Here is a 27,718-nt window from a genome sequence, read left to right as displayed (position 1 = left end):
GGAAGGATAAGTAATTCTGAAACTACTTTTCCTTCATGTTCTAGAATTGAGCAAATGAGTAAATATCTTAAGAATGATGAAACAAGAATTCTCAGTGTAGAAGGAAGTTACAAAAACAGAAATGAAGCCTGCATTGCTGAACTGGAATTGAAGACAGCAGTGTGAATTCATGGTTTCAATACATAAAGAGCTGGATAGAAGTAGACACACATATAAACATTATGGGTTTGTGTCCCCGCAGACGATAACTTGAAGTCTCAATTACTAGCACCTCAGAATGTGCTCTTATTCAGAAACAGGGCTGTTGCAGACGTAATTAGCTAAGACAAAGTCTTACTGGAGCAGAGTTGGCCCTTAATCCAACATAACATGACTCCAGTCCTCACAGGAATAGGAGAGAGACACACGAGGAAAATGCCACATGCCAACAGAGACAGAAACTGGAGCCATGCGGCTGCGGGCCAAGGACTGCTCACCACACCAGAGGTGGAAAGAGTCAAGAGAAGACCCTAACCAGGGCCTCAGAGGAAGCACAGCCCTGCTGACTCCTTGATTCTGGGCTTGTTGCCTCTGGAACTGTGAGAGAATAAACCTGTTGCTTTAAGCGTGGTAACTTATTACGGCAGCCACAGGAATCTGACACAGCACACATGTAAGTCCTTCCTAGCTCTGACCACTGAAAGGGGCTAGAAACAAGGACACACCAGTAGCCGTGAGCATACCTAACACCCAGACTTTGCTTAATTTTAAAATATTCTCCATTAAAAGGAATCCTCATAGAATAACAGATTACAAGGATAAAGTAGGAGAATTCCAAGATGAACCTGGGACTTCTTGTGGTGCAGAAAGTAAGACAGGGCTTGAGAATCATGGGGACAGACAAGAAGATATAAAAACGGGGCAGAAGGGGCTCCCACTAGCCAAAGCAGAGCTGATTTGAGCCACATCCCAAGTCATGACAGTAACAGATTTTAACCCTGCATTAGAATCCCCTTACTAATAAGAAACAAACAGATAAAAAATGCTAATATGTATAGCAGAATGTCAATTAATAACTGTAGATGGAATGAAAAGGTTAGAAAATCACCATTGTTCAAACACCACAGTGATAACTGATTTGGGTAAGAATCATCAACAGATGCTAAAATTAGTGGGTCAACTTTTAACAAGGAACCGTTTATAAAGTCTCAGATTATCTCCCTATATATTACTTATAAATTTCAAACAGAAAAATGGAAACACGCCAGTGGAGAAACTTGGCAGCCAGCACCCTAACCAAGGGACAGATGGCCAGTGATGGGACAACCTTGTGGTACATTGCATTGAGGACACACCCTCCTCGGCAGTCTTCCTGCCAAAGAGGTCCGACTCTGATCCCAACTGTTGGCTTACTTGGAGGGCTATCGCGCTGTCACAATTAGTAGCTGTATAGGTTAAATTTAAGTCACAGGCCACCCCATGCGAGGTCCCAGAGTCACCAGGCATAAATCATTCATCGGAAATAAGCAGCAAAATAAGTAGATACGCCAAGCAACAAACGGAGTTCTGGTTTCCCCGCAAGCAGCTCTCAGAAAACCCTCAGGCATGGAATTAAGATACTGGGTGGCATAATTTTGTCTGTCTTCTCAGGTTTCCACATGCAACGTGGACATACGAAACGCTACTTTAAAATGTCTTTTCCAGATAATGAAGCTCTAAGGCTTCCACTGAAAGACCTGTTAAAAATACAGCAGTAATGGCTTTCGCCAATGCTAGCAAGAGGTGGAGGCCTCCGGCGCGGCTGCTCCGGTGAAGACTGCACCTCGTGCAGCCAGGGCTCCCTCTGAATTGCACCGCAGGTTTCTGGGCCCAAGGGGGCTGAGGTCACTTCACGCTGGCCCCTGCCAGCACACGTGCCCAAGGTCACAGCTCCAACGCGTGGGAAACTGGGTTCCCGTGCAATCAATCGCACAGCCCGTCGGAGGCAAAGCCACCTACCGGCGCCGTGCGGGCAGCGGGGGGCACACACTATCAGGCGAGGCCAGCCATCTGCTTGCTGCTCTTCAGGTGGACCTCGTGCTGGACGGGCTACGGGGACCCAGGGCAGAGGTGCCTCTCGTCAGTTTATACACGTGATGCCATAGTGTCCGTCAGGCCGTGCAAGTGACACGGCCTGGAGGTGTTCCGCCCCTGCTAAGGTTGCTGGGCCACACGGCACCAACTTCCTGACCTGAGTCCGGGCAACCTCGTCTCTGACAACAAGACTCCTGCTGCCAGTAGGACAGGTAGCCTAGGATGGCGGGTTGTTCCCCAGCGTCGGCCCCGATCAGGGCAAGGGCACCCACGTGGGCCCAGCTCGGCAGGCAGGGCCTCGAAATAGACCTCTTTCCCTAACTGCACACTCATGACTCACCATGCCTGGAGCAGCTTTCAGAAAACATATAGTGATTTAACAGAAAGGTTTACAGCACGTGCTGAGTTTTCATCACCATGTAGATTTCAGCCCCCTCCCACCCGCCCTGCAGTCCTTCCACACGGCTCCTGTTGTTTTTGAGCCCTTGACCCACCGGGCTGTCATCAAGATGACCAGAACAGGCAGATGCTGTACACACGCAGTGCAGCTGGCACAAAGGGGGCCCAGGGAGCATCTTCAACTGTTCCTTTTGCAAGATCTCTGGGAATCCCTTAAAGGGAGACAAAATGCTAGATAATCAAAAATGCAACCTAAAATAACACAAGAAAATCACAAGTCCTTGTGTTGCCTGATTCTACCACCTCCACAGCCCTGCCCGACGCCCCCCCACGGAACGTATTTTCTCAACTTGCCAATAATGGGGTTCGGCTCCATTTCACCTTTAGAGACGCCAGTTCTAAGCACTAGTCAAAATGATTTAAGGGACATAACAGAAATTAATTCCAAAAGTTCCAAACAGACCGACCAAAGCACAGAAAATCTTGCAAACATTGGCCATGACTTAGACTTTCAGAAACACGACAAGCACGTATGTACACACAGAATGCCCCTCATCATGACATATGATGTGAAAAAAGAATGTGTATTTAACAGTATGCCTAACAACATCCATTTCTGCAAAACGAAAAATACACATGTATATTCGAGCGTATGGCAAAAACTCTAGAAGATAGACATGTTATAAGGGAAATCTCTAGGGATTTAATTATTTTCCCCATATACCTATTCCATATTATATATATATATACACACACACACACACAAACACACACACAATTTCTAGCTTTTCTACAATTATGATGCATTACTTATGCAATAAAAATATTTTTTCAGTTAATTCCAACTCTAAAACAACTTGAAAAATACCTGTTTCAAGAACCTGGGCACTTAGAAGGGAGTTTACAGGCGTGAGTTGTCTCTAAAGTTTGGTTCCAGTGGATTGTGCCCAGCCAGGCCCAGGGCCCCCTGACCCAAGAAGGCCAACCAGGGCTCCTTCACCTGTGGTTCTTATGGCCATGGCCATGTGCCCTCTGCTGCTGCATGGGGCTGGGCGATGGCCCTAATGGCACACCTCCATGTACCAGCAACAGGCCTGTATTTCCCACAAGGAAACCAACCCTGGGGTCCCAAACAGACAATGGCAATAGCAGGTACGATCAGGCCACAGGAGGGCCTCCCTTCTGCCCTTGGGGGTCGAAGCTCAGCACCCCTGGATCAAGACACAAAAATCTAGGCCTAAAAGACAGTAGTGATCAAGCCAACACATGGTAGGATGTTCAGATGCAGTAGTGAAGCAAAGTAAAAGCAAAAGACACTTACTTTTTAAAGGTGGTCATAGGACTTCCCTGGTGGCACAGTGGTTAAGAATCCGCCTGCCAATGCAGGGGACACAGGTTTGATCCCTGGTCCAGGAAGATCCCACATGCTGCGGAGCAACTAAGCCCGTGCGCCACAACTACTGAGCTTGCACTCTAGAACCCACGAGCCACAACTACTGAAGCCTACGTGCCTAGAGCCTGTGCTCTGCAACAAGAGAAGCCACTGCAACTAGAGAAAGCCCGTGCACAGCAACAGAGACCCAACACAGCCAAAAATAAATAAATAAATTTATAAAAAATAAATAAAAATAAAAAAATAAAAAGTGGTCATAACGCTCACACACACACGGTCTCTCACACACACCCTCACTCATACTCACCCCCATTTCTCACACTCACAAGCACACACACACGTTTCCTCTCTGGCATGTGCTGACACAGCAGGAGCGAAGCTCAGCGCAGAGAGGACAGGCCTCAGGCAGGCAGTTGCCAGAGTGTGGAGGTGACACAGAGCCATCCCAGGACCCTGGCTGGACCACGAGACTGGACCACATGACCCTGCAGCCAGCAGCCATGCCACCCTTCCAGCGGGCCACTTTGTGTTGTTCAACATAGTAAAATGGTAGGTGCGCGGAGGGCGGCTAACTGGCAGACCCTCACATGGCCCGACATCCCAGAATGGAAGCACGAAAAGCAGAGTCACCCAGCACGTTCCAACGTCAGCAGACGTTACAAGTATGGAGGTTGTACAGACCCAGCAGCTGCCGTCCACATGTACCACAGATTTGGCCCTGAGCCCCAAGGGAGTGCTCTGGATAGGAACCCTGGCCCCGCACTGGGTCTGCACATGAAAGCCATGACCACACACCCAAGGGCTGGCCCAGGGCTGCACTTGCAAATGGAGGAGACCAGGAGGGCCTGAGTATCCTGGACATGGGAAAAGATGGGCCCTGAGACCATCCTGTTTCGATGCCCACCGGAAGGGGCATCCAGAGCCATCGGTGAGGTAGCGTGCTCACCGGTTGGTGGAGCCGTTGTAGCAGTAGTTGGGCAGGAAGTCGTAGTTGAGCTCCCAGAAGACGTGGAGGGTGATTCTCCCGTAGGGCGCTGACACGTTGTGGTTGGCCTCCCGGAACATGGCGTCAAAGCTGTCCAGAGTCAGGTACCTGCTCAGCAGCTTGTGGGTCATGCGGTTGATCTCCAAGAGGCCATCCAGCTCCTGTGGGACCACAAAGACAGGGGCATGAGGACAGAGTTGGGCCTGGCGTGGCGGCCTCCATCCCCTACGTGGGTAGCGCCATGGTGGTGGGCCGGGAGCGGGCAGAGCAGGACGTGGACAGTGAGGGGCTGCACTGAGGGGGGGCCAGTGCGCTAGGCCAAGAACGCACATGGTGGCGGTCCGGCAGGTGACACAAGCTTACTTCTCACACCTAAGTGCATGTCCTCTCCCCTGCTCTCAAAATGTCCCTCCTTTCCATGGCCGCCCCCGTATGGCCACTGTCCATTCTCCACTGCAGTTACCTCCCCACTGTCCACTGCTAGCCTCCAAACCCCTCACAGGGCAGAGAACACTGGGATGTGTCCACCCCCACCCGACGGCACACAGTGTGTCCTCAGGTGTTAGCCTTCATCAGCTTCCCTAACGCACCTGACGTTACTCAAAAGCATTGCTGTGAGCTGGAAGCACGTTCAGAGGTGGCCTTCCAGGCTCTCACACTGACTGTTCATAAACCTGCCCAGGTCTGCACTATCCCCTGCGGCAGCCACTGGCCACACAGGGCAACAAGAACGTGGCTGGTCCAAACTGAGATGTGCCATACGCGTGAGATGCACAGATTTCAGAAACTGAATATGAAAACAAAGAATGTAAGATATCCACGTCAATAGAGTTCCTATGATTATATGTTGAATTGTTAATTTTTGGATATATTGGGTTAAATAAAATAGGTTACTAAAATTAATTCTTCCAATTTCTTTCTCCTTTTCTAATGTGACTATAAGTAAATTTAAAATGGTCTCTGGGCAGAAGCAAGAAGAACTACAATCCTGCAGCCTGTTGAACGAAAACCACATTCACAGAAAGACAAAATGAAAAGGCAGAGGACTATGTACCAGATGAAGGAAAAAGATAAAACCCCAGAAAAACAACTAAATGAAGTGGAGATAGCCAACCTTCCAGAAAAAGAATTCAGAATAATGAGAGTAAAGAGGATCCAGGACCTCAGAAAAAGAATGGAGGCAAAGATCGAGAAGATGCAAGAAATGTTTAACAAAGACCTAAGAAGAATTAAAGAACAAACAAACAGAGATGAACAATACAATAACTGAAATGAAAAATACACTAGAAGGAATCAATAGCAGAATAACTGAGGCAGAGAACGGATAAGTGACCTGGAAGACAGATTGGTGGAATTCACTGCCATGGAACAGAATAAAGAAAAAAGAATGAAAAGAAATGAAGACAGACTAAGAGACCTCTGGGACAACATTAAACTCACCAACATTCACATTATAGGGGTCCCAGAAGGAGAAGAGAGAGAGAAAGAACCCGAGAAAATATTTGAAGAGATTATAGTCGAAAACTTCCCTAACATGGGAAAGGAAATAGCCACCCAAGTCCAGGAAGCACAGAGAGTCCCAGGCAGGATAAACCCAAGGAAAAACATGCCGAGACACATAGTAATCAAATTGACAAAAATTAAAGACAAAGACAAATTATTAAAAGCAACAAGGGAAAAAATGACAAATAGCATACAAGGGAACTACCATAAGGTTAACAGCTGATTTCTCAGCAGAAACTCTACAAACCAGAAGGGAGTGGCATGATATATTTAAAGTGATAAAGAGAAGAACCTGCAACCAAGATTACTCTACCCAGCAAGGATCTCATTCAGATCTGACAGAGAAATCAAAAGCTTTACAGACAAGCAAAAGCTAACAGAATTCAGTACCACGAAACCAGCTCTACAGCAAATGCTAAAGGAACTTCTCTAAGTGGGAAACACAAGAGAAGAAAAGGACCTACAAAAACAAACCCAAAACAATTAAGAAAATGGTAATAGGAACATACATACTGAAAATTACCTTAAATGTGAATGGATTAAATGCTCCAACCAAAAGACATAGGCTCGCTGAATGGATTCAAAAACAAGACCCATATATATGCTGTCTACAAGAGACCCACTTCAGACCTAGGGACACATACAGACTGAAAGTGAGGTGACGGAAAAAGATATTCCATGCAAATGGAAATCAAAAGAAAGCTGGAGTAGCAGTACTCAAATCAGATAAAATAGACTTTAAAATAAAGAATGTTACAAGAGACAAGGAAGGACACTACATAATGATCAAGGGATCAATCCAAGAAGAAGATATAACAATTATAAATATATATGCACCCAACAGAGGAGCACCTCAATACATAAGGCAAATGCTAACAGCCATAAAAGAGGAAATTGACAGTAACACAATAATAGTGGGGTACTTTAACACCTCACTTACACCAATGGACAGATCATCCAGACAACACCTCACTTACACCAATGGACAGATCATCCAGACAGAAAGTTAATAAGGAAACACAAGCTTTAAATGATACAATAGACCAGATAGATTTAATTGATATTTATAGGACATTCCATCCAAAAACAGCAGATTACACTTTCTTCTCAAGTGCACATGGAACATTCTCCAGGATAGATCACATCTTGGGTCACAAATCAAGCCTCAGTAAATTTAAGAAAATTGAAATCATATCAAGCATCTTTTCTGACCACAACACTATGAGATTAGAAATCAATTACAAGGAAAACAATGTAAAAAACACAAACACACAGAGGCTAAACAATACATTACTAAATAACCAAGAGATCACTGAAGAAGTCAAAGAGGAAATCAAAGAATACCTAGAGACAAATGACAACAAAAACACGACAATCCAAAACCTATGGGATGCAGCAAAAGCAATTCTAAGAGGGAAGTTTGTAGCAATACAATCCTACCTCAAGAAACAAGAAAAATCTCAAATAAACAATCTAACCTCACACCTAAAGGAACTAGAGAAAGAACAAACAAAACCCAAAGTTAGTAGAAGGAAAGAAATCATAAAGATCAGAGCAGAAATAAATGAAATAGAAACAAAGAAAACAATAGCAAAGATCAATAAAACTAAAAGCTGGGGAACAAAAAAAAGGTCTCTGGCTTGCATTCTATTTATACTGGTCAAAACCTCAACCGAATCACGTTAAGACCAAGGGCAATGAAACACCATGGCCTAGGCCAAGCCAGGCTGAAGGAAGAGCCACTGTGGGCTCTGTGGCCAGAGACAGCCTGGATTCTGAGGAAGGAGGGGGAACAAGCCCACCCCTGTGGAGATGCTCTGCCTCGAGGTGGGCCCAGCAGACACCCGCCCCCCACCTGCTTCTCTAGGAACAAACAGTCTTCCTGGAGTTCTCACAAGCTCATTATCATTTGCCTGCAGCCATTATGCTTGGAAGATAGATTTGGCACAAAATCCTTAAGTTGCATTTCCTTCCCTGCTGGCAAATGTCTGAGGACAATTGGATTTTCTTTCCCTGATCACTCTGCTCAGATACCCAGAGGGTTTTTCCTTTTCCTTGAAAGTCCAATACTACAATGTTAACTACAGTGTTCCTTGGTGTTGGCCACTTTAGGTCCGTCTTCCCATGTATGCGATATTTGCTTCTAATATGTATTTATACTGTTTTTTATTCCATCAAAGTTTTCTTGAAGTAGCATTTTTAATGCCTGTTCCATCTCATTGCTTTGGTTTTTGCCTTCAGGGGCCTCTATGATATGTATGTTGAGTCTTCACTGTCCATCATCTCCATGATTTTCTCTCAAATCCTTTCTGTCTTCATTTCTTTTTAATTTTTAAAACGTTCCTCCTTTCATTCTTTTGCCATAGTGAGGTGTAACTATTTGTTCTTTCAAGTCAATTTAGAATTGTGAATACGAAGAGCAGATGCCCAGGCAGGCCCAGCTCAGTGAGTGCACACCTTTTGAGTTCTATGCAAAAAGTGAACCTACCATCAGGTCAATTTATCAATAATGACAAAAGTAGAAGTAGCTCCAATCCCCCAAATCTGCTGAGCCTGAGAAAAGGGAGAGCACTTACAACTATTGATGTCAGGTCTTCACTCTCAAATCGCCCAATTGCCAGTTCCAGGGATTTGTACATGGCGGTGGAGACGCGCTGAGTAATCAGACGATTGAGGTCTATGGACCTGCCCAGGAGCTGGGCACAGAGAGTGGAAAGCATGAACAGCAAAAAACAAATAAGCAACAGAATATGTATCTATCCCAGGAAACTGATTCCAAAAGATAAGACAGACAAATAATGTACAAAATTTAGATGACAGTATGATCAAATACCTTACTTTCCTAGAGCTGAAATTCTGCAAGTCAAAGCTGTAAAAGGACTTTTATAGTGTACTTACACTTACATCACAGACAGAAACCCCAAGCCTCCCCAGAGATCCTGGAGAGTCTGGGTCTGGCACTTAGCGTACCCCTTGTAACGGGCTCAGGGCCACCTCCCAGCACAGAGCGGCCTGCGTGTGCCTTACCCTCACCGTGTCACAAGGATGAGTAAGAGAAAACTACTCCATCTCCACTGCAGAGTCCTAACAACATGTGCGTACCTCAGTATCATTTCAATAACATAAAAATACAGGCAAAACCCTGGTGAAAATGTCCCAAAATGTGAATGGTGGTTATTTGTAGATGGAATTACATGAGATTTCCCTACAGTTTTCTGTATTTTCCTTTTGGTGATGTATATATGTTATTTTTAAAGAAACAAAAAAAACAAGCACTGTATTATTACTCTTTGTGCTGGCCAAGAAAAAGCTCCTCCCCACCACTCTGAGCTGACTAGAGTCCACAGCTTCTTTCTTTGAAGCTCTGGCTTTTGGGCTCCTGGAAAGGAGCTGTGCTTGGGCCAGGCCTCCTGGGAGCTGCGCAGGGCAGCCTTCCCTTGTGTGTCAGGTTACCCAAGAGAATCTGCTTATCTTTAAAACCTCAGCTCTTTACATGGATGGTCCCACAGCCACATACATACTGACATCCATTAAAACCTGAGGAGCTCTAAGAAAACCCCACTATTTCTGCTGCCGGCTCCATGCCTCACTGTGCCCAGGAAAGGCCTGGCTCACCTGCACGTGCCTCTGCTTGAGCAGCGTCTCATAGCGATTAGATGGCGGGAGATGGATTGTTGCACCCTGATTCTTGCATTCTGATCGTAACCGTTTATCAAGAAGCAAACTAGCATGGAAGGAAGAGAGGACAATTTCTCACGTGCTGTGAATTTTAATAGAAATGTCAAATCAAGTTGCCCAAGATTTTGTACCCAAATTACAAACATATACTCACCTTCCCGCCATAACCTTATAATATGCAAATATCTGGTCGGCCAGCTTATAAACAAATTGGTCAAAGCAGAGATTCACCTAAAGGAAAGGAAAGGAAAGTGTGCATTAAATTTTGCTTCCCTAGGGAATTCCCCGGTGGTCCAGTGGTAAGGACTCTGCACTTTCATTGCCAAGGGCCCAGGTTCAATCCCTGATCGGGGAACTAAGATCCCCCAAGCTGTGTGGTATGGCAACCCCCCCCAAAAAAAAGCTTCCCTAAACCAAGATCAAATAACAGAACTTAAAAAAAAAATTTTTTTTTTTTGATCCAGCAATTCCACTTCTAGGTATTTAAATGGAAACACTAACTCAAAATGATATCTGTACCCCAGGGTTCACTGCAGCACAACAGCCAAGACATGGAAACAACCTAAGTGTCCACTGATGGATAAATGGATAAAGAAGGTATGTACACACACACACACACACACACACACACACACACACACAAATGGAATATTAGTCATAAAAGAGAAGGAAACCCTGCCATTTTCGACAACATAGATGGACCTTGAGGGTGCTATGCTAAGTGAAATAAGACAAATACTGCATGATCTCACTTATATGTGGAATCTAAAAAAAACCAAAAACAAACCCATAAATACAAAGAACAGATTGGTGGTTGCAGAGGTGGAGCATGGGAGAAATGGGTGAAGGTGGTCAAAAGGTACAAACTTCCAGTTATAAAATAAATAAGTTCTGGGGATTGAATTAAAAAACAAAACAAAACCCCAACCCTTTGTTAAGGCAACTAAAAAAGGCTCTTATGAGAAAACAGAAACATCTTTACTGTCCAACAATAGCAGATTAAATCCATTTCAGTGGGACCAGTAGTGACCACCACACCACCACTGAAAATTATGTCAGAACCTTGCTTACTGATGGAGAAAAATGCTCCAATTCTCTTAAATACAATGGAATATAAGAAAGTCTCTGTTCTTCACGTGCTCCCAGTGGCTATCGTGCACTGCATCTGGGGGCAGCTCCTGACTCCAGGCTCTATGTCCTAAGAGCCGCTGCCCGCGGCCTCCTCTCGGCTCCCAACGTCGGTCAGAGTTGCAGGGTGGACACAGTCTGTGACTTCATCCTCAAAAGTGTATCCTCACTTGCAAATGGGGCTAGCACATACCCCCCGGAACTGTGATGAGGACACCCTGTGCTCAGAGTGGAGCTGCCCCAGGACCCACGGGTCTCTGTCCCCAGCCCACCCTGCCTCACCCGGGAGCCCACGACATCTCCCCAAAGAAGCACTTCCTGTGATTTTTGTGAGGATGTGGGGAAGGAGACCCAGATGTATAATGTAATCTGCTGAGGTTAAATTCTCTTACATCTTGAGCTAGAAAATAAGATTTATCTCCTTAGGTGCATGTACACAGACTTAATAATTCTACTTGTAGGAATTTGTCCTCAAGAATAATCCAATACAACTAAAAAGATACGTGCAAGGAAGTTCATCAAAGCATTATTTATAATTAAAAATAAAAAGCTAAAACTAAAGAAATTAAATAGAGGTTGGTTCAGTGCATCTCTTCTGTACAATGCCCCTGCTCTAGACTGTGTTCATGAAAGAAACAGGCAAGATATGCAGTGTTCACGACATGCAGTCACGTGAAAAGGATGTCCCCCAACAGCTGATGTTTTAAGACCCCAATCATCCTGTGTGGATGCACAGAAAAAAGTGCAGATAGAAGGGTTCACCTCAAAATGTTTATTGCAAAGTTCATTCCATTGTTTGAACCTCCTTGTATTAAAAAGAAAGGTTGTTCCCTCTAACACGCAGAGGAAAAAGGAAATTTTTAAAAGTCTATTAAAAGTGCCTGGGCCCTCACCTCTGCCTCGATTTCGTCATAGAGGAACTGCTTGTTGAACCTGGTGAGGGCATAGTGGGCGCTATCGTTGTACAGGTCCAGCGAGTAGAGGACATACCTGCAGAATGGGAGAGAGGTCAGGCCAGCTGCCCACACGGGGTTTCTCGGCTCTCACACCCTGCCCTCCACGGGAAATGTAACCCTCACTGTCTTCCTCTCTCATGAGGAAAAACAATCTCTTACTTCAAATGCCAAACTCGGTTTCTGTGAGGGCCCTAACAGAGGCCCCAGCAAGCGGGCCAGACCCTCGGCAGGACATGCCTGGCTCAGCTACGCCCAGGGCGCCTGGCAGGTCCACGAGGGCCTCCTGCAACTTCATCTTCTCAATTATCGCGTTTCAAAGATTTTCACCCCACTCTGCAGTATTTTTAATAACAAGAATGAGTCATTTTCTTATTTTTAAGAACAAACTGTCTGACTTAAAAAGAAAAACATACAAAGGTCCCGGGCCCCAGAGCTGACCATGAGCACGCCTGGTGTGGCCAAAGCCCCTCTCTCCCCGGACAAACGGTGGTAGCCAATGGTCTCCAGAAGCAAGGTCCCTCTGAGGGCTTGAGGCGCGTAAGCAGCGGGCCCAATGTGGCCCTAGAGGTGCACACATGCTCATCAAGGCCTCTAACGCTCCGGAACAGATACCACGGCTGCTGCAGAGTGAGGGAAGGCCGCCCTCCTGACGTGCACAGGCAAGGACGGTGGGGGGAGGACCCGCTAGGCAGGGCCCCAATCTGCTCTCTACATGACACCCTGTTTGCTATTACTTTCCCTCCATGGACTTCATATTTTCAAAATCTCTGACCCCCTGCCCTGACCCTGAGCTGCAAACTCTAAACAAAGATGTTCAATGAACATTTCCTATCCCAAATCCATCTGAGTCAGAGGCCATGCCACACCACCTCTCTCCCCTTGCCAAGTTCCTGGGCCTCACAGCACCTGGACACGGTGGACTTAATTAGCTCTACTGCCTCAGCTCTGGATTTCAGTCTGAAGCCAAGACACCTGTTCCTTGTACTGATATCTGAAGTCTCACCCCAAGAATTACAACTTCAGGGACTTCCCTGGTGGTGCAGTGGTTAAGAATCTGCCTGCCAATGCAGGGGACACGGGTTCGATCCCTGGTCCGGGAAGATCCCACATGCTGCAGAGCAACTAAGCCCGTGTGCCGCAACTACTGAGCCTGTTCTCTAGAGCCCACGAGCCACAACTTCTGAGCCCATAAGCCACAACTGCTGAGCCCGCAAGCCACAACTACTGAGCCCACACGCCACAACTACTGAAGCCCACACACCTAGAGCCTGTGCTCCGCAACAAGAGAAGCCACCGCACTGCAACGAAGAGTAGACCCCGCTCATCACAACTAGAGAAAAGCCCGTGCACAGTGACGGAGACCCAACATAGCCAAAAATAAATAAATTAAAAAAAAAAGAATTACGACCTCAAATGAAGTGCTGAGAACAGTCACCCCTCCCCCACCACCCAGCTCCCAAATGCCACCAAGGGCCTCAATCACACAGACAGGAGGCTGGGACAGGCCTCCAGGACACTCACTCCATCATCGACGCTTCCTTGGTCTCCAGGATGTGGTCTGTCAGGATCCAGGGCATGGACATCTCAATGGGGAACTGGATCCTCCTACCCATAGTCAGCTCCAGGAAGAACTCTCGGAACCACAACTGCGAAAGGTCGCAGCACTGCTGGAGCGTCTCTTAAGGAATTCAAATAACACCACATTAATATTCCACAAGCAGAAAAGACTGCACAGGACAATGCGAGGGGGCGCGTGCCAGGCTCTCAGCCCCGAGCTGCGGGGAGTGCACATGAGCAGGGAGGGGTCACGTGTGCCTTGCACACAGTGTGGCCACAGGCAAAGCCACCTGGACGTGCTGATTCTCACTCACAAGCAGAGCAGAGTCAGCGTGCAGCCCCATGGGCCCAGCACGGACACCGCCGCCACCAACGGGAGCTGGTCAACACTGCGCGCCTTCTGGTGGGATTTATTTTATATGGGATACAGACACAGCATTACACGCACACTTGGTGCAGGTCTATCTAATGCAAACTAGACAGATTGAAAAAAAAACGTTTCCATCCTTTTACGAAGAGAAAAACAAAAGCCTTGCTATTACTCTAAGCCTGCAGCACTTGCAGCCTCCCACCCTGAATAACGGCTGCAGCACAGAAATAAACATGGGCGGCTCCACGATGACAAAGGGCACCCACACGTGCCCCGGTCACCCTAGGACGGGCTGTGCACATCAGGTCACCTGCCACCTTCCACACATCGCAGTCGTGGGTGGTTTCTGATATTTATCACCACCTGCGTCTCGAGCCAGGTGACAGTCACATTGGCCTGTGCTGCTGACCCAGTTCAGGTTACAAAGACTTTGCGTCCAGGTTACTGGGCCAGCCCAGGGCCCACAGGCCTCACCCTTCTAAGGGCCATGCCACATGGAGGGAACCCCCAGCCGGCCGTGCATTTAGAGCAACAGGTGAGGGAGTGTCACGAGGGTTGCAGCTTGTGTCACTGCCTGGGTGCGTGAAGGGACCACAGCAGGGGCGACCAGGCAGGCGGAAGCATTCTAGACGGTGTTAGTGGTGTTAGAACATGCTGGGCCGGACACTGGTCAGCAGTAGCTCTTACCACTGAAATTTATCAAGTGGGTGTAGAAGAATGACTCGCGATGAAATTTTTCTATGTCCAATATGGTGGGCCCCTCGAGGCTACTTCTCAAGGTTTTCTTGGAACCACTTTTGTCTGCAATGAGGGACTCTAGCATGGTTCTCACCATGTAAAGCTGCATTATCCAAGGAAACATTTGCGGGGGAGAAAATATACATGGCACGTTAGTTACGACAAACGCAGATAAACCACGAGAGGGACTGCCCCGTGGACACTGTGCCGGGTCCTCGCAGGGGCGGCGCCCATCCACGAGGCCAAGTCGCTGCTGCTTGGGGCAAAGAACTTGGAGCAGAACCGTTCACCTCGGGCCGTAAATACCAACAAGAAAAACAAACAGTGTCTTACCACCGAAGGTTAACAGAGGCGGATAGGTGTAGGACTGCCTCAGAAACGCGTTAACCACATGCAAGAGCCTTTCCGTGCCCACAGACTTGAGCTGCCTGAGCAGCTCAGCGGAGCTCAAGGACTCCGCCATGGTGCGCACCAGGTAGAGCTAGACACGGACAGACGGGAGAGCGGAGACAGCGTTAGTCACACGCAGCACAGGGCAGGGACAGACACGCGGACGAGTGAGGAGGGCGCCTGTGTGCTGGCAGACAGGGGACGGACAGACCCCGGACGGCACCCTCCCGGGGCAGCAATGACTTCCTCCCAGGTACCCCAGAGGTTTCATACAGAGCCAGCAACATGCTCTGCTGGTAATTCTCTGAAAGACGGACAGAAGCGATTCTAAAAGTCCCCAACACAGAGATGATGAGTAAGAAGTACAAAGTCCCAAAACAGGAGGGGAAAAGCCAAAGGGCATAGTAAATCACGTATGAGGTCAGAGAAAAGCTGCCTGGGGTCAGGAGGGAGCTGAGTGTGCCAGAAGAGGGTGCCGCAGTGGTAGCTGAAGACCACAGACACGCCGAAGCTATGTTTTTAAATTTCCAAAAATTTTATCTTTAGGAATGATCATTTTTAGAGCCAACACAAAAATTATAACCATACATTTAAACACCCATCAGGCAACACAGCATAAATATAGAGACATAGACTTTCACCCACATTTTTAGGATAGGAGTTGATGCAGTCAAATAAAGATCTGCATGCAAATAACCAAACCCAAGAATCACAGGGTGTCTGCACCCCAGATTCACTTGGGCAAGGAATAAAGGAGCAAAAAAGACACAGGCAGTACTTTACCTGCCCGAGCAGACAGCGGTGAGGTCATTTCACTCCCAGCCCCCCTACCACCCCCCAGCTCAGGGTCAGCCCACTCAGGGGAACAGGCAGAGACAGGGGATCGGGGAACAAGAACCTGGGTGCTAGAGGGTCCCACGGCGCGCCGTGGCACTTTAATGTCAAAGCCGCTCTTGGGGTCCTTCTCGCCCCGCAGGGCCGGGTCGTTGAAGGGCTCGTGCCCTGTCTCCCAGTCACACACGGTCTTCCTGATGGCCTGCAGGACACTAAACAGCCCGTCAAGCTGTCAGGGCAGATGCAGTGCCGACACGCTCGGCACTTTTACAGTCACAGCATCGCCTCGCCTCTCACACAGCCAACTCTTACACACACGAATCCCTCCGGGGGCAGGGGGGAGACGTGGTAATGGACCAGTTCAACGTGAAACTTCAAAAATATATCGTTTTCTTGGGGACACTACCACCCTCAGAAGATCTAATGTAGTTGCATTTTGCATCAATTAGCCCAGACGTGATGTTTTATTTCCTAAACACTGAGACATACTCAGGGCAGCAAGAGGACAGACCCCAAACATCACCCAGAGCTGAAACTCAACCTCCCTGCGAGGCATCCCATTTTCTAACTTGAATATGAAGTCACCAGCACAAGACTGGGGACTTTGCCCATGTCCCCAACTCACTTGGACATCGGGATGCCCCCACTCCCAACAGGGCTCCACCATTCGGAGTCCTCCACAGCGCCACCCTCAGGGCAGACGCCACACCCACACGCCCATCCTGATCACCTCGTGGGGAAAGTTCTAGCTAAATCCAGAGTTACTCTAAGACTACGCTGCACATTTCCCACGTGGTGAGGCTCCATCACAGTAAACATGAGCAAAACCGAGGCACTACCGAAAATATGAAAACCTTTACTAAGCCCTCCAGGAGAGAGAACAAGAACTGGGAAACCTCACAGTGTAAGATCTTACTAATGCTAAAGTCATACCATACCAGCTGACAATTACATCAACCATAAAGCAACAAAATGAAATCAGTACATGGGTGAGCCCCTGTGAGCTTCATTTTAGGTAAATGTCTCTGAAAGAAAACTTTATCTAAAAGGCTAAACATTCATAGAAAACTAGCTCAAGATTGCTACAGGAACTCTGCAACATGTATGTACTGGGTTGGCCAAAAAGTTCATTCGGTTTTTTCTGTAACATCTTACAGAAAAACCTGAAAAACTTTTTGGCCAACACAATAGTTTTTGACTCATTTGTAAGACAGGCGAAAAGGAACAGAAGCAAAAATACTGAAGAAATGGGAGATGAGATTCTGGGTTGTGTGTCCCTACAGGCCTGGTGAACAGAATTGCCAGACAGATTTTGAGACACTCCCAGGCCCCAGATAAGCACACCCTTGTCCCTGGGTCTCCAGACTGCTTAGACCCTCTGTAGTTGATTTATTGTGGGTTGCTGAGGTTAATAATTGGACCCACTGCATTACATTTAGAGGAAGTTCACCAAAAGGGTGCCTGGAGGTTGAATATGAATGCACTTTATGAAAAGGTAACTCTACAGCTGTTCAAACCTAAGCTGATCCTTCAGTTTTGGATGACTGTGCAGGCAGTGCGTGCAGCAGGGCTGACCTCTGGATGACGTTCTTCTTCTTCTTGATGGCCTGCCTGAGCGGCTCCCTGAGGGTGACCTGGGAGAAGTCCTGCAGCGCGGCGTAGACAGTGTGGCGGATGGCATGGTTGAACACGCTCTCCATCCTGCCCATCAGCACCTGCAAGCCTTTGATCATGGCGATCACCTGCAGGGGGACGGACACATGATCTTCAGTGTGCTGGAGGGTCACAGCTGAGCTCTGTGGGCCTGACACAGGCCAGGAGACTGCCTCCCCCAAGCACAGGGCCTCTCCCTGGCCTCCTGTGTTTCTGCTCTGCACCTGCAGCTGTCCCTGTTCCTAGGTCTGACCCCATCAGACCATGAGTGCCTCGAGGGCAGGGACAGATCTGCTTGGCCTGGAGCCAACATGGGCATTTGGTAACTGACTCAAAATACTTCTGAATGCATTAGGGTGCATCTCTCTGTGAAAGACTTCAACAAAACAGAAAAAGATTCAGGAAAGCAAATTTGTTATTATCTGGACAGGAAAAAAGAAGTTACAAGCTTGTAACCCAAATCCCATCTGTTAAACCAGCGGTCCCCAACCTTTTTGGCACCAGGGACCGGTGTCGTGGAAAACAATTTTTCTGAGGATGTGGTGGGGGGGAAGGTTTTGGGATGATTCAAGTGCATTACATTTATTGTGCACTTCACTTCTATTATTATTACATTGTACTATATAATGAAATAATTATACAACTCACCATAATGCAGAATCAGTGGGAGCCCTGAGCTTGTTTTCCTGCAACTAGATGGTCCCATATGGGGGTGATGGGAGACAGTGACACCCGAAGTGTGTTGCTTATGTCCAGTCTACTCCGTAAGATGCAGCTTAATTGTCACTTGCCGCTCACTGATAGGCTTTTGATATGAGTCTGCAAGCAACTGATTTATGATGGTCTCTGTGCAGTCAAACCTCTCTGCTAATGATGATCTGCATTTGCAGCCGCTCCCCAGCGCTAGCATCACTGCCTCAGCTCCACCTCAGATCATCAGGCATTAGATTCTCATAAGGAGCACGCTTCCTAGATCTCTCGCATGCGCAGTTCACAGGAGGGTTCGCGCTCCTGTGAGAATCTAATGCCCCCACTGATCTGACAGGAGGTGGAGCTCAGGTGGTAATGTGAGCGATGGGGAGCGGCTGTAAATACAGATGAAGCTTTGCTCACCCGCCGCTCCCCTCCTGCTGTGTGGCCCGGGGGTTGGGGACCCCTGTGTTAAACAATAATGGCACAGTGAATTAATATGCATAAAAAGGTCAGAAAAAAATGCACTGAACTGCTAAAAGTTCATTTTTGTGATGGCATCAGAGACATGATACTGTCCTCATTTCACATGTGTGTTTTCTCTGTTTGCTTTGAGGATTTATATGATGAATCTGGGTTGCTTTTCTAATGAGAAAAAAAAGGGAAATTTTCTATTTAAAAAAGCAAATTCTCCAACTGAAGTTGAATTGAATTCAAATTCACAGCAATCTGAATGAAAATGAAATTACTATATATTCAAACTTATGGGATGTAGGAAAAGGTGTACTGAAAGGTAAATTTGGAACTTTGGATGCATATATTAGAAAACAAAAAAGCCTAAAGATAATAATAACCTAATACTGATCACTAATTTATAAAAAGATAAAACAGAATAACCCCCCCAAAAGTAGAGGGAAATGAATATCTAAAAGCAAAAATTAATGAAACAGAAAACAAGCATAGGGCTTCCCTGGTGGTGCAGTGGTTGAGAATCTGCCTGCCAATGCAGGGGACATGGGTTTGAGCCCTGGTCTGGGAAGATCCCACATGCCACGGAGCAACTGGGCCCATGAGCCACAATTACTGAGCCCACGCGTCTGGAGCCTGTGCCCTGCAATAAGAGAGGCCGCGACAGTGAAAGGCCCGCGCACCGCGATGAAGAGTGGCCCCTGCCTGCCACAACTAGAGAAAGCCCTCGCACAGAAACGAAGACCCAACACAGCCATAAATAAATAAATAAATTTTTAAAAATAAATAAATAAATAAAAGAAAACAAGCATATAATAGAGGGTGATCAACTAAGATAAAGCTGTTTTATAAACAAACAAACAAATGCTCAGCAAGACTGATCAAGAAAAAATAACACATAAGGCATGAATTACAAGCATTACAAATAAAGAGGGGACACTACCACACGATTTACAAATATTAAGAGATTATAAGACTATACTGGAATAGGATAAACATACAGATCAGTGGAATAGAATTAAGAGTCCAGAAATAAACCCTCACATTTATAGTCAATTAATTTTCAACAAGGGCGTGAAAATAATTCAATGGGTTAATATTATCTTTTCAACAAATAGTATTGGTACAACTGAATATCCACCTGCAAAAGAATGAAGCTGGACTCCTGTGTAGGAAAGGGTCATCTCAGCAGGCCTGGGATGACCAAACCCTGCACGTTCCCAGGAAAGGTCTGGCCCTTGGTTGGCTCCTAGGAACCGACTCTGAGCCATTGGAATACTCAGCCTGAAGAATGTCTGTGTGTCTGAGGCTTTGGGCCATTGCAATAGCAGTTTCACCAGCTACTTTATGCTAACAATGTGATTCATAGCAAACAGCTGTTTTTGCTCTGGATCTGGAGTCTGAGTAGCTGAGGTCAATCGTGCATGTGCTATGTGCCTACATTACTGACCCTCAATAAAATTCCTGGACACCAAGGCTCAGGTGAGCTTCCCTGGTTGGCAACACTTTGCATCTGTAATCACCCGTCACTGCCAGGAGAATTAAGCACATCCCCTGCAGCTCCAATAGGAGGGGGACACTGGAATTTGCACCTGGTTTCTCCTGGACTTCACCCAGGTGTCTCTTCCCTTTGCTGATTTTAACCTGTGTCCTTTTGCTGTAATAAATCATAACCTTGAATAGAACAGCTACTTAGTCCTGTGAGTCCTTCTAGCAAATTTAGCCTGAGGGTGGTCTTGGGGACCCCTGACAGAACACCCTACCTCACACCATAAAAAAATTAACTCAAAATTGATCACACCTCAAATATATGAGGAAAAACAGAGGAATAAATCTTTGTGACTTAGGTTAGGTAGTGATTTCTTATGATATGACACCAAAAGCACAAGTAACCAAAGGGAAAACTGAAAAACTGAACTTTATCAAAATTAAAGACTTTTATGCTTCAAAAGACCCCATGAAGAAAGTAAAAAGTTAATGGGAGAAAATACTGCAAATCATATGCCTGATAAGAACTGGTATCTAGAATATATAGAGAACTCAATAATAAAAAGACAACTAATTCAATTAAAAAATGGGCAAAGGATCTGCATAGACATTTCTCCAAAGATATACAAACTATCAATAAGCACAGAAAATATGCTCAACAGCATTAGTTGTTATAAAAATGCAAATCAAAACCACAATGAGATATTCCTTCATATCTAGTAGGATAGCTGGAATCAAAGGACAGATATCAGGGGTTGGCAAGGAGTTGGAGAAAGTGGGACCCTCTAGCAAGGCTGGTAGGAATGTAAAGTAGTGCTACCACTTTGCAAACCATCTGGTAGTTTCTCAAAATGTTAAACATAGAGATACCATATGACCCAGCAATTCTACTCCTAGGTGTATCACCAGAAGGAATGAAAACAAGTCCACACAAAAATCTATACACAAAAGTTCATAAGAGCATTACTCAAAAGTGAAAAACTAAAACAATCCAAGTATCCATCAGCTAATACGGATAAATAAAATGTGATATATATATACAATGGAATATGATTTGGCAATGAAAAGAACGAAATACTGATACATGTGTGAACCTTGAAAATATTATGTTAAGTGAAAGAAGCCAATCACAGCCACGTATTGTATGAAATGCCCAGAATAAGCAAATCTATAGAGTCAGACGGTAGACGGGTAGCTGCCACGGGATGAAGAAAGGGGAGAATGGGGGTGGGGGGTGACTACTAATGGGTTCCTTTTTGAGGCAACAAAAATGTTCCAAATTTGATTGTGATTGCACAATTCTGTGAATAGGTACCCCCGAAGCACTGGATTTTACACTTTAAATGGGTGAACTGTATGGTATGCGGGGGAAAAAGCTGTTACCAAAAAGATGAGAACTTACTATAAAAAACTGTGTCAAAAATTAGAAAATTGAGAAAGATTCTTAGAAAACCCTTGAAAATACAACTTACCAAAACTGATACAAGAAGAAACAGAAAATCTGAATACCCCCCTACATATAGCAAAGACACTGAAAGTTTCAAAAACCATCCCATAAAGGAAAAGCTTCATCAATAAATGCTAGAAAACATTTAAGGAAAAAAATAACATCTTACACAAACCACTACAGACAACAGAAAAGAAGGAAGTGCTGTGAGCCATTTTACGAAGCCAGCATCCAAAAACTAGGGTGGAAGGTTATAAAAAAGGAATGTTACCCACTCCTCAGGTGTGGGCTAAGCACAGTGACTTCCTCCCCAAAGGCGCCCTATGAAAGGGGGCAGTGGCTGGTGTGGGTAACCTCAGCCAGGTGACCAAGGTCAACACTGATGAACCACAGTGACAGCATGGACCTCTGATGTGAGGTGATGAAAACAGCTCTGTGGTCCTCCTTCGCAAAAGCTACAACCCCAGTCTAATCAAGAAAAAAACATCAGATAAATTCCAATTGAGGGACATTCTAAAAACACCTGACTAGCACTCCTCAAAACCGTCAAGGTCATCACAAACAAGGAAAGTCTGAGACACTGTCGTGACCTAGAAGAGCCAAAAGACACATGATGACTATATGCGATGTAGGATCCTGGATCAGAGGAAGAACGTTATAGAAAAGTGAGGAAATATGAATAAGGCATGGACTTTAGCTAATAATAATGTATTGATACTGGCTTATTAAAAATGTAACAATACTAATGTAAGATATTAGTAATAAGTGAAAATGGGTGTAGGGTATATGGGAATTCACTGTACTACCTTTGCAATTTTTCTGTAAATCTGAAAGTATTCTAAAATGAAACACTGAAAGAAAAAAGTATTATCAAAAGCCACTCTTACTCATGAAACTTGATGCAAAAATCCAAATCAAAATATTAGCAACTTATATCCAGCAATATATAAAGAGGATAATATATCATGATCAAGTTGAGTTTAAACCAGGAATGCAAGGCTAGCTTAACATCAAACCTGATCCAAAAAATCCGATCAGTGTAAATCTACCACATTAATGGAATAAAAAAGTCATAAAACTATCTCAACAGATGCAAAAGTGTTTTATAAAACTAATATAAAATCCATGATAAAATCTCTTAGCAAACAAGGAATAGAAGGCAACTTTTCTGATCTGAGGAAGGGTGGCTATAAGGAACCTACAGCAAATATATCATACGGTGAAATGTTGAAAGCTTTCCCTCTGAGATGAGAAACAAGACAAAGATGCCTGAAGCCTCCTTCTATTTAATGAGTAGGGATCCTACCCAGTGTGATTTAAAAAAAAAAAATAGAAGGGGGAGAAATAAAACTGTCATCATTTCCAGATGATATGATTATATAAGTAGAAAATCCAAAAGAATACATGGGTAATTTATTATAATTAATAAGTGAGTCTAGACAAGTTGGTAGATACAAGGAAAATACAAAAAATAATTTTGATTTTAAACATCAGTGATAAACATTTAGAAAAAAATTAAAATACACCATCAAATATCAAATACCTAGAAATAAAGCCAACAAAAGATGTGCAAAAGTTTTACAGATGAAAAGAGATCTTAGAGAATCTTAACAAATGGAGGGACATACCAGATTCATAAGAGACTTAATTTTATAAATTTGTCAATTCTTCCTAAAATGATCTATAGGTTTATTCATATCCTCATAAAAAATTCTAACAGGTTTCACTGGGACATGGAAAGATGATTCTAAAATGTTTATGAAAATACAAAGCACAAGAATAGCTAAGGAACTCTTGAAGACAGAGAGACCTGCTTCACCAGACACACGATTAACTATTGTAATTAACATAGAGGGGTGTTAGGAAAGGATAGACAAACTGACCAATGGATCAGAACATGAGCAGAAACACACCTGCCCAGGTATGGTCACCTGACTCACAACAGAGGTGGCAAGTAGAGCAGTTGGGAGGGTTGGTGGGGACATTTCAGATCCAAATGTGAAAGCAGAATAAGACATCCAGAAGACAATGTAGGAGACTATCTTCATGACCTTGGGGTATGCAAAGATTCCTTAAACAAGGCAGGAAATGTACAGCTACAAAATCTACATCCAAACATTGGATGGCAGAGCAATTAAGAACTATTCATCCAAAGGGTCCCAATGACAGTGCAGAGCTGGGGACCACACAGCTGTGAAAGGGGCTCTCCTCCCTCAGACACCCAGGTCCTGGCTCACTCCTCTTGTGTGTGGCAATAAGAAGCTGCTGCAGCTCCCAGGCTCTCACTCAGAACGTACCCTGACTGCCCCAGGGGAGTGTCCACGCAGAGACCGGGAACCCACAACCTATTTTACTCTCTGTTTTGACAACTGTGACAGATGCAAAGGGCCGCCCTACACAGATAACAATGACATCAAATAAGCAGGTCATTCATGTTTTTGCCTTTGCTTTGTAAAGGGAAGACAGTTTCAGGCCAGGGTCAAAGAAGGCAGAGAAAGCAGGCCAAGCGCACCTCCACCAGGGCGAACTTCTCCTCGCTGGTGTAGTTGTAGCGGGTGGCGCGCTCGTACTCCTCGGCGTTGTCCGGGCAGTCCTTGTTGGAGTACTTGTCGGTTGGGTGCACGAGTTTCCATGAATACTGGTGTGGTCAAAAAGGGGGGAGACAGCCACACTGAATGCGAAACGCTTCACTGCTGGTCTGACTCACAGGACCATCACCAAAGCTACCAAAGGTCAGCCTTCTATTGTTCACTGAGTCTGAACGTCACACAGCGGCATGTGTGCTCGCACACACACGCATACTATACATGCACACGTGGGCACACACACACTACACGTGCGCACACACACAGACACCACACACGTGCACACATAGTCCATCTCCATGAAACTGCAAAATATTCTGGCAATGTGACTTCAGGTTCAAGTAATACATCAGAAACTTAAGAAATACATCAGGTAAAAAGGCCTGGATAGTTTACGTGGAATATCTAAGACTGTAAGTGTTTCATCACCATTTCTAAAAGAATCAGTCTTTCAAACAATCAGGTACCCATCCAAATATAATAATCCTTATCTGAGCAAAGTAAACAACAAAAGGGAAAATCCTCTATGACTTATGGGTATCCAAATCTTTCTATGCATCAGAAACCACTTTACTAATCCTGAACAAAAGAAACTGATGGCTAGAAATACACAGAGAGTGCTGTTTAAAAAAAATGAGAATTAAAAATCATCATAACAATACAAATTTAATTCTATCAGTATGTTTTAAAAGATAAGGCCCTTTATTTGTAATATATGTAAATGAAATGTACATTGAGCCATCTTAGAAACATTTAAATTAATATATACTCTTATTTCTAGCGCCAAAGATAAAAAGCCAATTTGTTCTCGATCCAAAGACCAAAGTTAATGCAGAAAAAATATAATTTAGTCCAGTTTGGGAAGAAAAGCACTTCTAGCCAACTAGGGGGTTTATTTCCAAATAAAAGTGAGAGCGCGCACCACTTCCATCACGTGAGCACTCCACTGGGACAGCAGCTGCAAGCCCTGCAGCGCCAGGTCGAAGAGCTTCCGGTACTCAGCGTCCGTCTTCTGAGCCTCCTGGCGGCCTGAGCCTGTGACCACCTAGAGAAGACAGAGCATCAAGAAGTCACAAACGTCCAGGAAACCACCTATCAAACCCAACCTAGGAGCCTACCCCAAATGTACACTCACAAAGTAGAAAATGATATGAGCACAAGACTCTTCAGTGCATCCAAAGGCAGAGCAACTGCAGAGGCCGCATGATGGGCACACGTAGCTCAAAAGACAGAGAAAGGCCCCCACAGCCTGCGCTGGAGGGGTCTGCAGACCTGGTCCTTCCTGAAACATGCGCACAGTATGCTTCTAACTTAGCTAATAAAGGGAAACGTGCTCACATGTGTATTTGCTTATATCAAATAATGAAAACTTAGATTTAAGAATGTTTATCTACAGGCCAGCAAAGCAGAGGGCAGAGAGGAAGGCAGACTTCTCTGAACATACCTCCTCTGACAGATCTCACCTTAGAACCACGTAAACAGTTTATATATTACGATATAAAATTAAATTAGGGGGAAAAAGCGATCCCCCAAACTCAAACGCAAAACGAAACAATGAACTGAACTGTGTAGGACTGAATTTGCATCGTGACCACACAGAGGAACCACGTAGCGTAAGTGCCTAACATTAAGATTTTGGTTGCCAAGGCATCCATTTCAAAGACATCCATCTTGAATAAATATATTGCCAGCTACCCAAGTAGATAAAGAGCCAGCCCACCCATGAAGTTCCCCTTGTAGAAAGCCCATGGTGACCTAGATAACTGCCACCCGGGCTTTTCCCCTCCCACACCCTTATCCTTGCTCTTTTGTTTTAAATTCACCAACAGTGAACCCGTGAAACCCTAGGCACCCCACCCTCAGCCCTGATAAAGGCAGAGCCCCAGGTCTGTGCTCCCTCCCTCTCTACCCATGACCTCGCTTTGGGGCTCTGGGTGTGCTGTGTACCCTCTAGGACCTGTGAGTAATCAAACTTGTTTTTCTCAAAGTTCCCAGATGGTCACTGCTGAGGGTATGCTGCCATTGTAAGGACCACAAGGGCCAGTCCGGCCACAATACTGGCTCTGGTGCTGGCTGGAGGTGGGGTGTCTGTGGGGACTTCCAAAACCAGTACAGGTCCAGGCATCACTATCTGTAGGCTGAGACCAACACAAAACAAACCACGTCAGTGACTTTGAAAAATAACGATTTGATGTAACATCCCCAGAGGAAGAAACCTAAGGACAAAATTAACTGCAAAATAAATCTGAATTTCTAGTAACTGTTATTAGCAGTGTCAGTACTGCTATTTTAAGACTGCTGAGTGTATACTGAGACATATATTCTGACCCCAGTCAAAATATGCTGGAGTCTTTAAGAACGAGGACTTTCACACCACGGGAGAAAAAAGAAAAAGGCAGAAAGAAACTGAAGTAGACTGACTAGGAAACAGTACTCAGAAAGCTGGTTTGTTTCTTTAGATATGCTAGGGAATCAATTATTTTAACAACTGATGCATAAAGCAAAGGAATCCAGCTCTGGAAGGCGCAAGGAGCTGAGAGGACCACCAAGCTGAGGCCTGGTGAAGTCACGCATCAGGGCAGGGGATGCAGCCGTCCACATCCCAGAGAGTCAGCTGGACCCCCCAGCAGCCCTCAGCATGGCCGCCAAGAGGCCAAATGGGCCGGGACAGTGGGAGCTGACTCTGACCAGGCCCCTGAGCCGGCAGCGTACAGGACACACAGGGCACAGAAATCATGGCAAATGACACCACAGGGAATGAGGGAGATGGTGGGGACAGGCATGTCGACCAACTGCAGTGTATGGAACTCATTTGGGTCCTGAGGCACAGAAACCTGGAAAAATACACCACTAATGATAATGAGCAAACAGGGGAAATCTGAACAATGACCCACTATTTAATATTAGGGAATACATTTGTTGGTTTTTTAGGTGGGATGGTATTATGGTTATATTTTAAAAAGGGCCCTTATCTTATAGAGACACATGGGAAATACTTTTAGAGGGAGTGCTATGTTATCTTGGATTGCTTCAAGCTAACCCAGACCGAGGCACAGGGTTGGAGGAATAATTGAAAAGGGGCGGGTGATTAAGCTCAGTGTGACACCTGAGGGGCCAGGACTGGTCTCTCCCTTTGTATGCTTGAAAATTTACGTAATGGAGAAATTAAACAAAAAACAAACAAGAAAAATTTTTACCCAGAACCTGACTCTGGTCACTGTTAGAAAGTGAACAGATCTGGGGGCTCTTGAGGACTCCGGGTCTGTGCACACCTGCACTGACATTCTCATGAACTATTCAGACCCAGCCGCTGTCCCTGCTCAGTACAAATCCTTACCCTCTAGTCAAAAGAAACTGAGCAAACAAGTTGAAAATAAAATTAAAAAGATAACTCCAGGGCTTCC

General features: G+C 45.4%; 1 protein-coding gene across 1 annotated transcript in view; it reads right to left on the bottom strand.

Moving 5' to 3' along the window:
- The window catches only part of CYFIP1 (cytoplasmic FMR1 interacting protein 1), a 95,504-nt gene that overhangs the window by 19,859 nt on the left and 47,927 nt on the right, over positions 1–27,718 (bottom strand). The window contains 13 exon segments of the mRNA XM_036858865.1: positions 4,791–4,990; positions 8,909–9,028; positions 9,948–10,056; positions 10,165–10,241; positions 12,032–12,128; positions 13,616–13,772; positions 14,709–14,944; positions 14,946–15,054; positions 15,057–15,240; positions 16,048–16,195; positions 17,559–17,725; positions 24,242–24,367; positions 25,237–25,359. Of these exon segments, the coding sequence (XP_036714760.1) occupies positions 4,791–4,990; positions 8,909–9,028; positions 9,948–10,056; positions 10,165–10,241; positions 12,032–12,128; positions 13,616–13,772; positions 14,709–14,944; positions 14,946–15,054; positions 15,057–15,240; positions 16,048–16,195; positions 17,559–17,725; positions 24,242–24,367; positions 25,237–25,359 (1,853 nt within the window).

The sequence above is a fragment of the Balaenoptera musculus genome, chromosome 7 (genome assembly GCF_009873245.2).
Source record: "Balaenoptera musculus isolate JJ_BM4_2016_0621 chromosome 7, mBalMus1.pri.v3, whole genome shotgun sequence".
Taxonomy (NCBI): Eukaryota; Metazoa; Chordata; class Mammalia; order Artiodactyla; family Balaenopteridae; genus Balaenoptera; species Balaenoptera musculus.
Note: the sequence above shows the minus strand (reverse complement) of the source record. Positions and strands in the feature narration are given on the sequence as shown.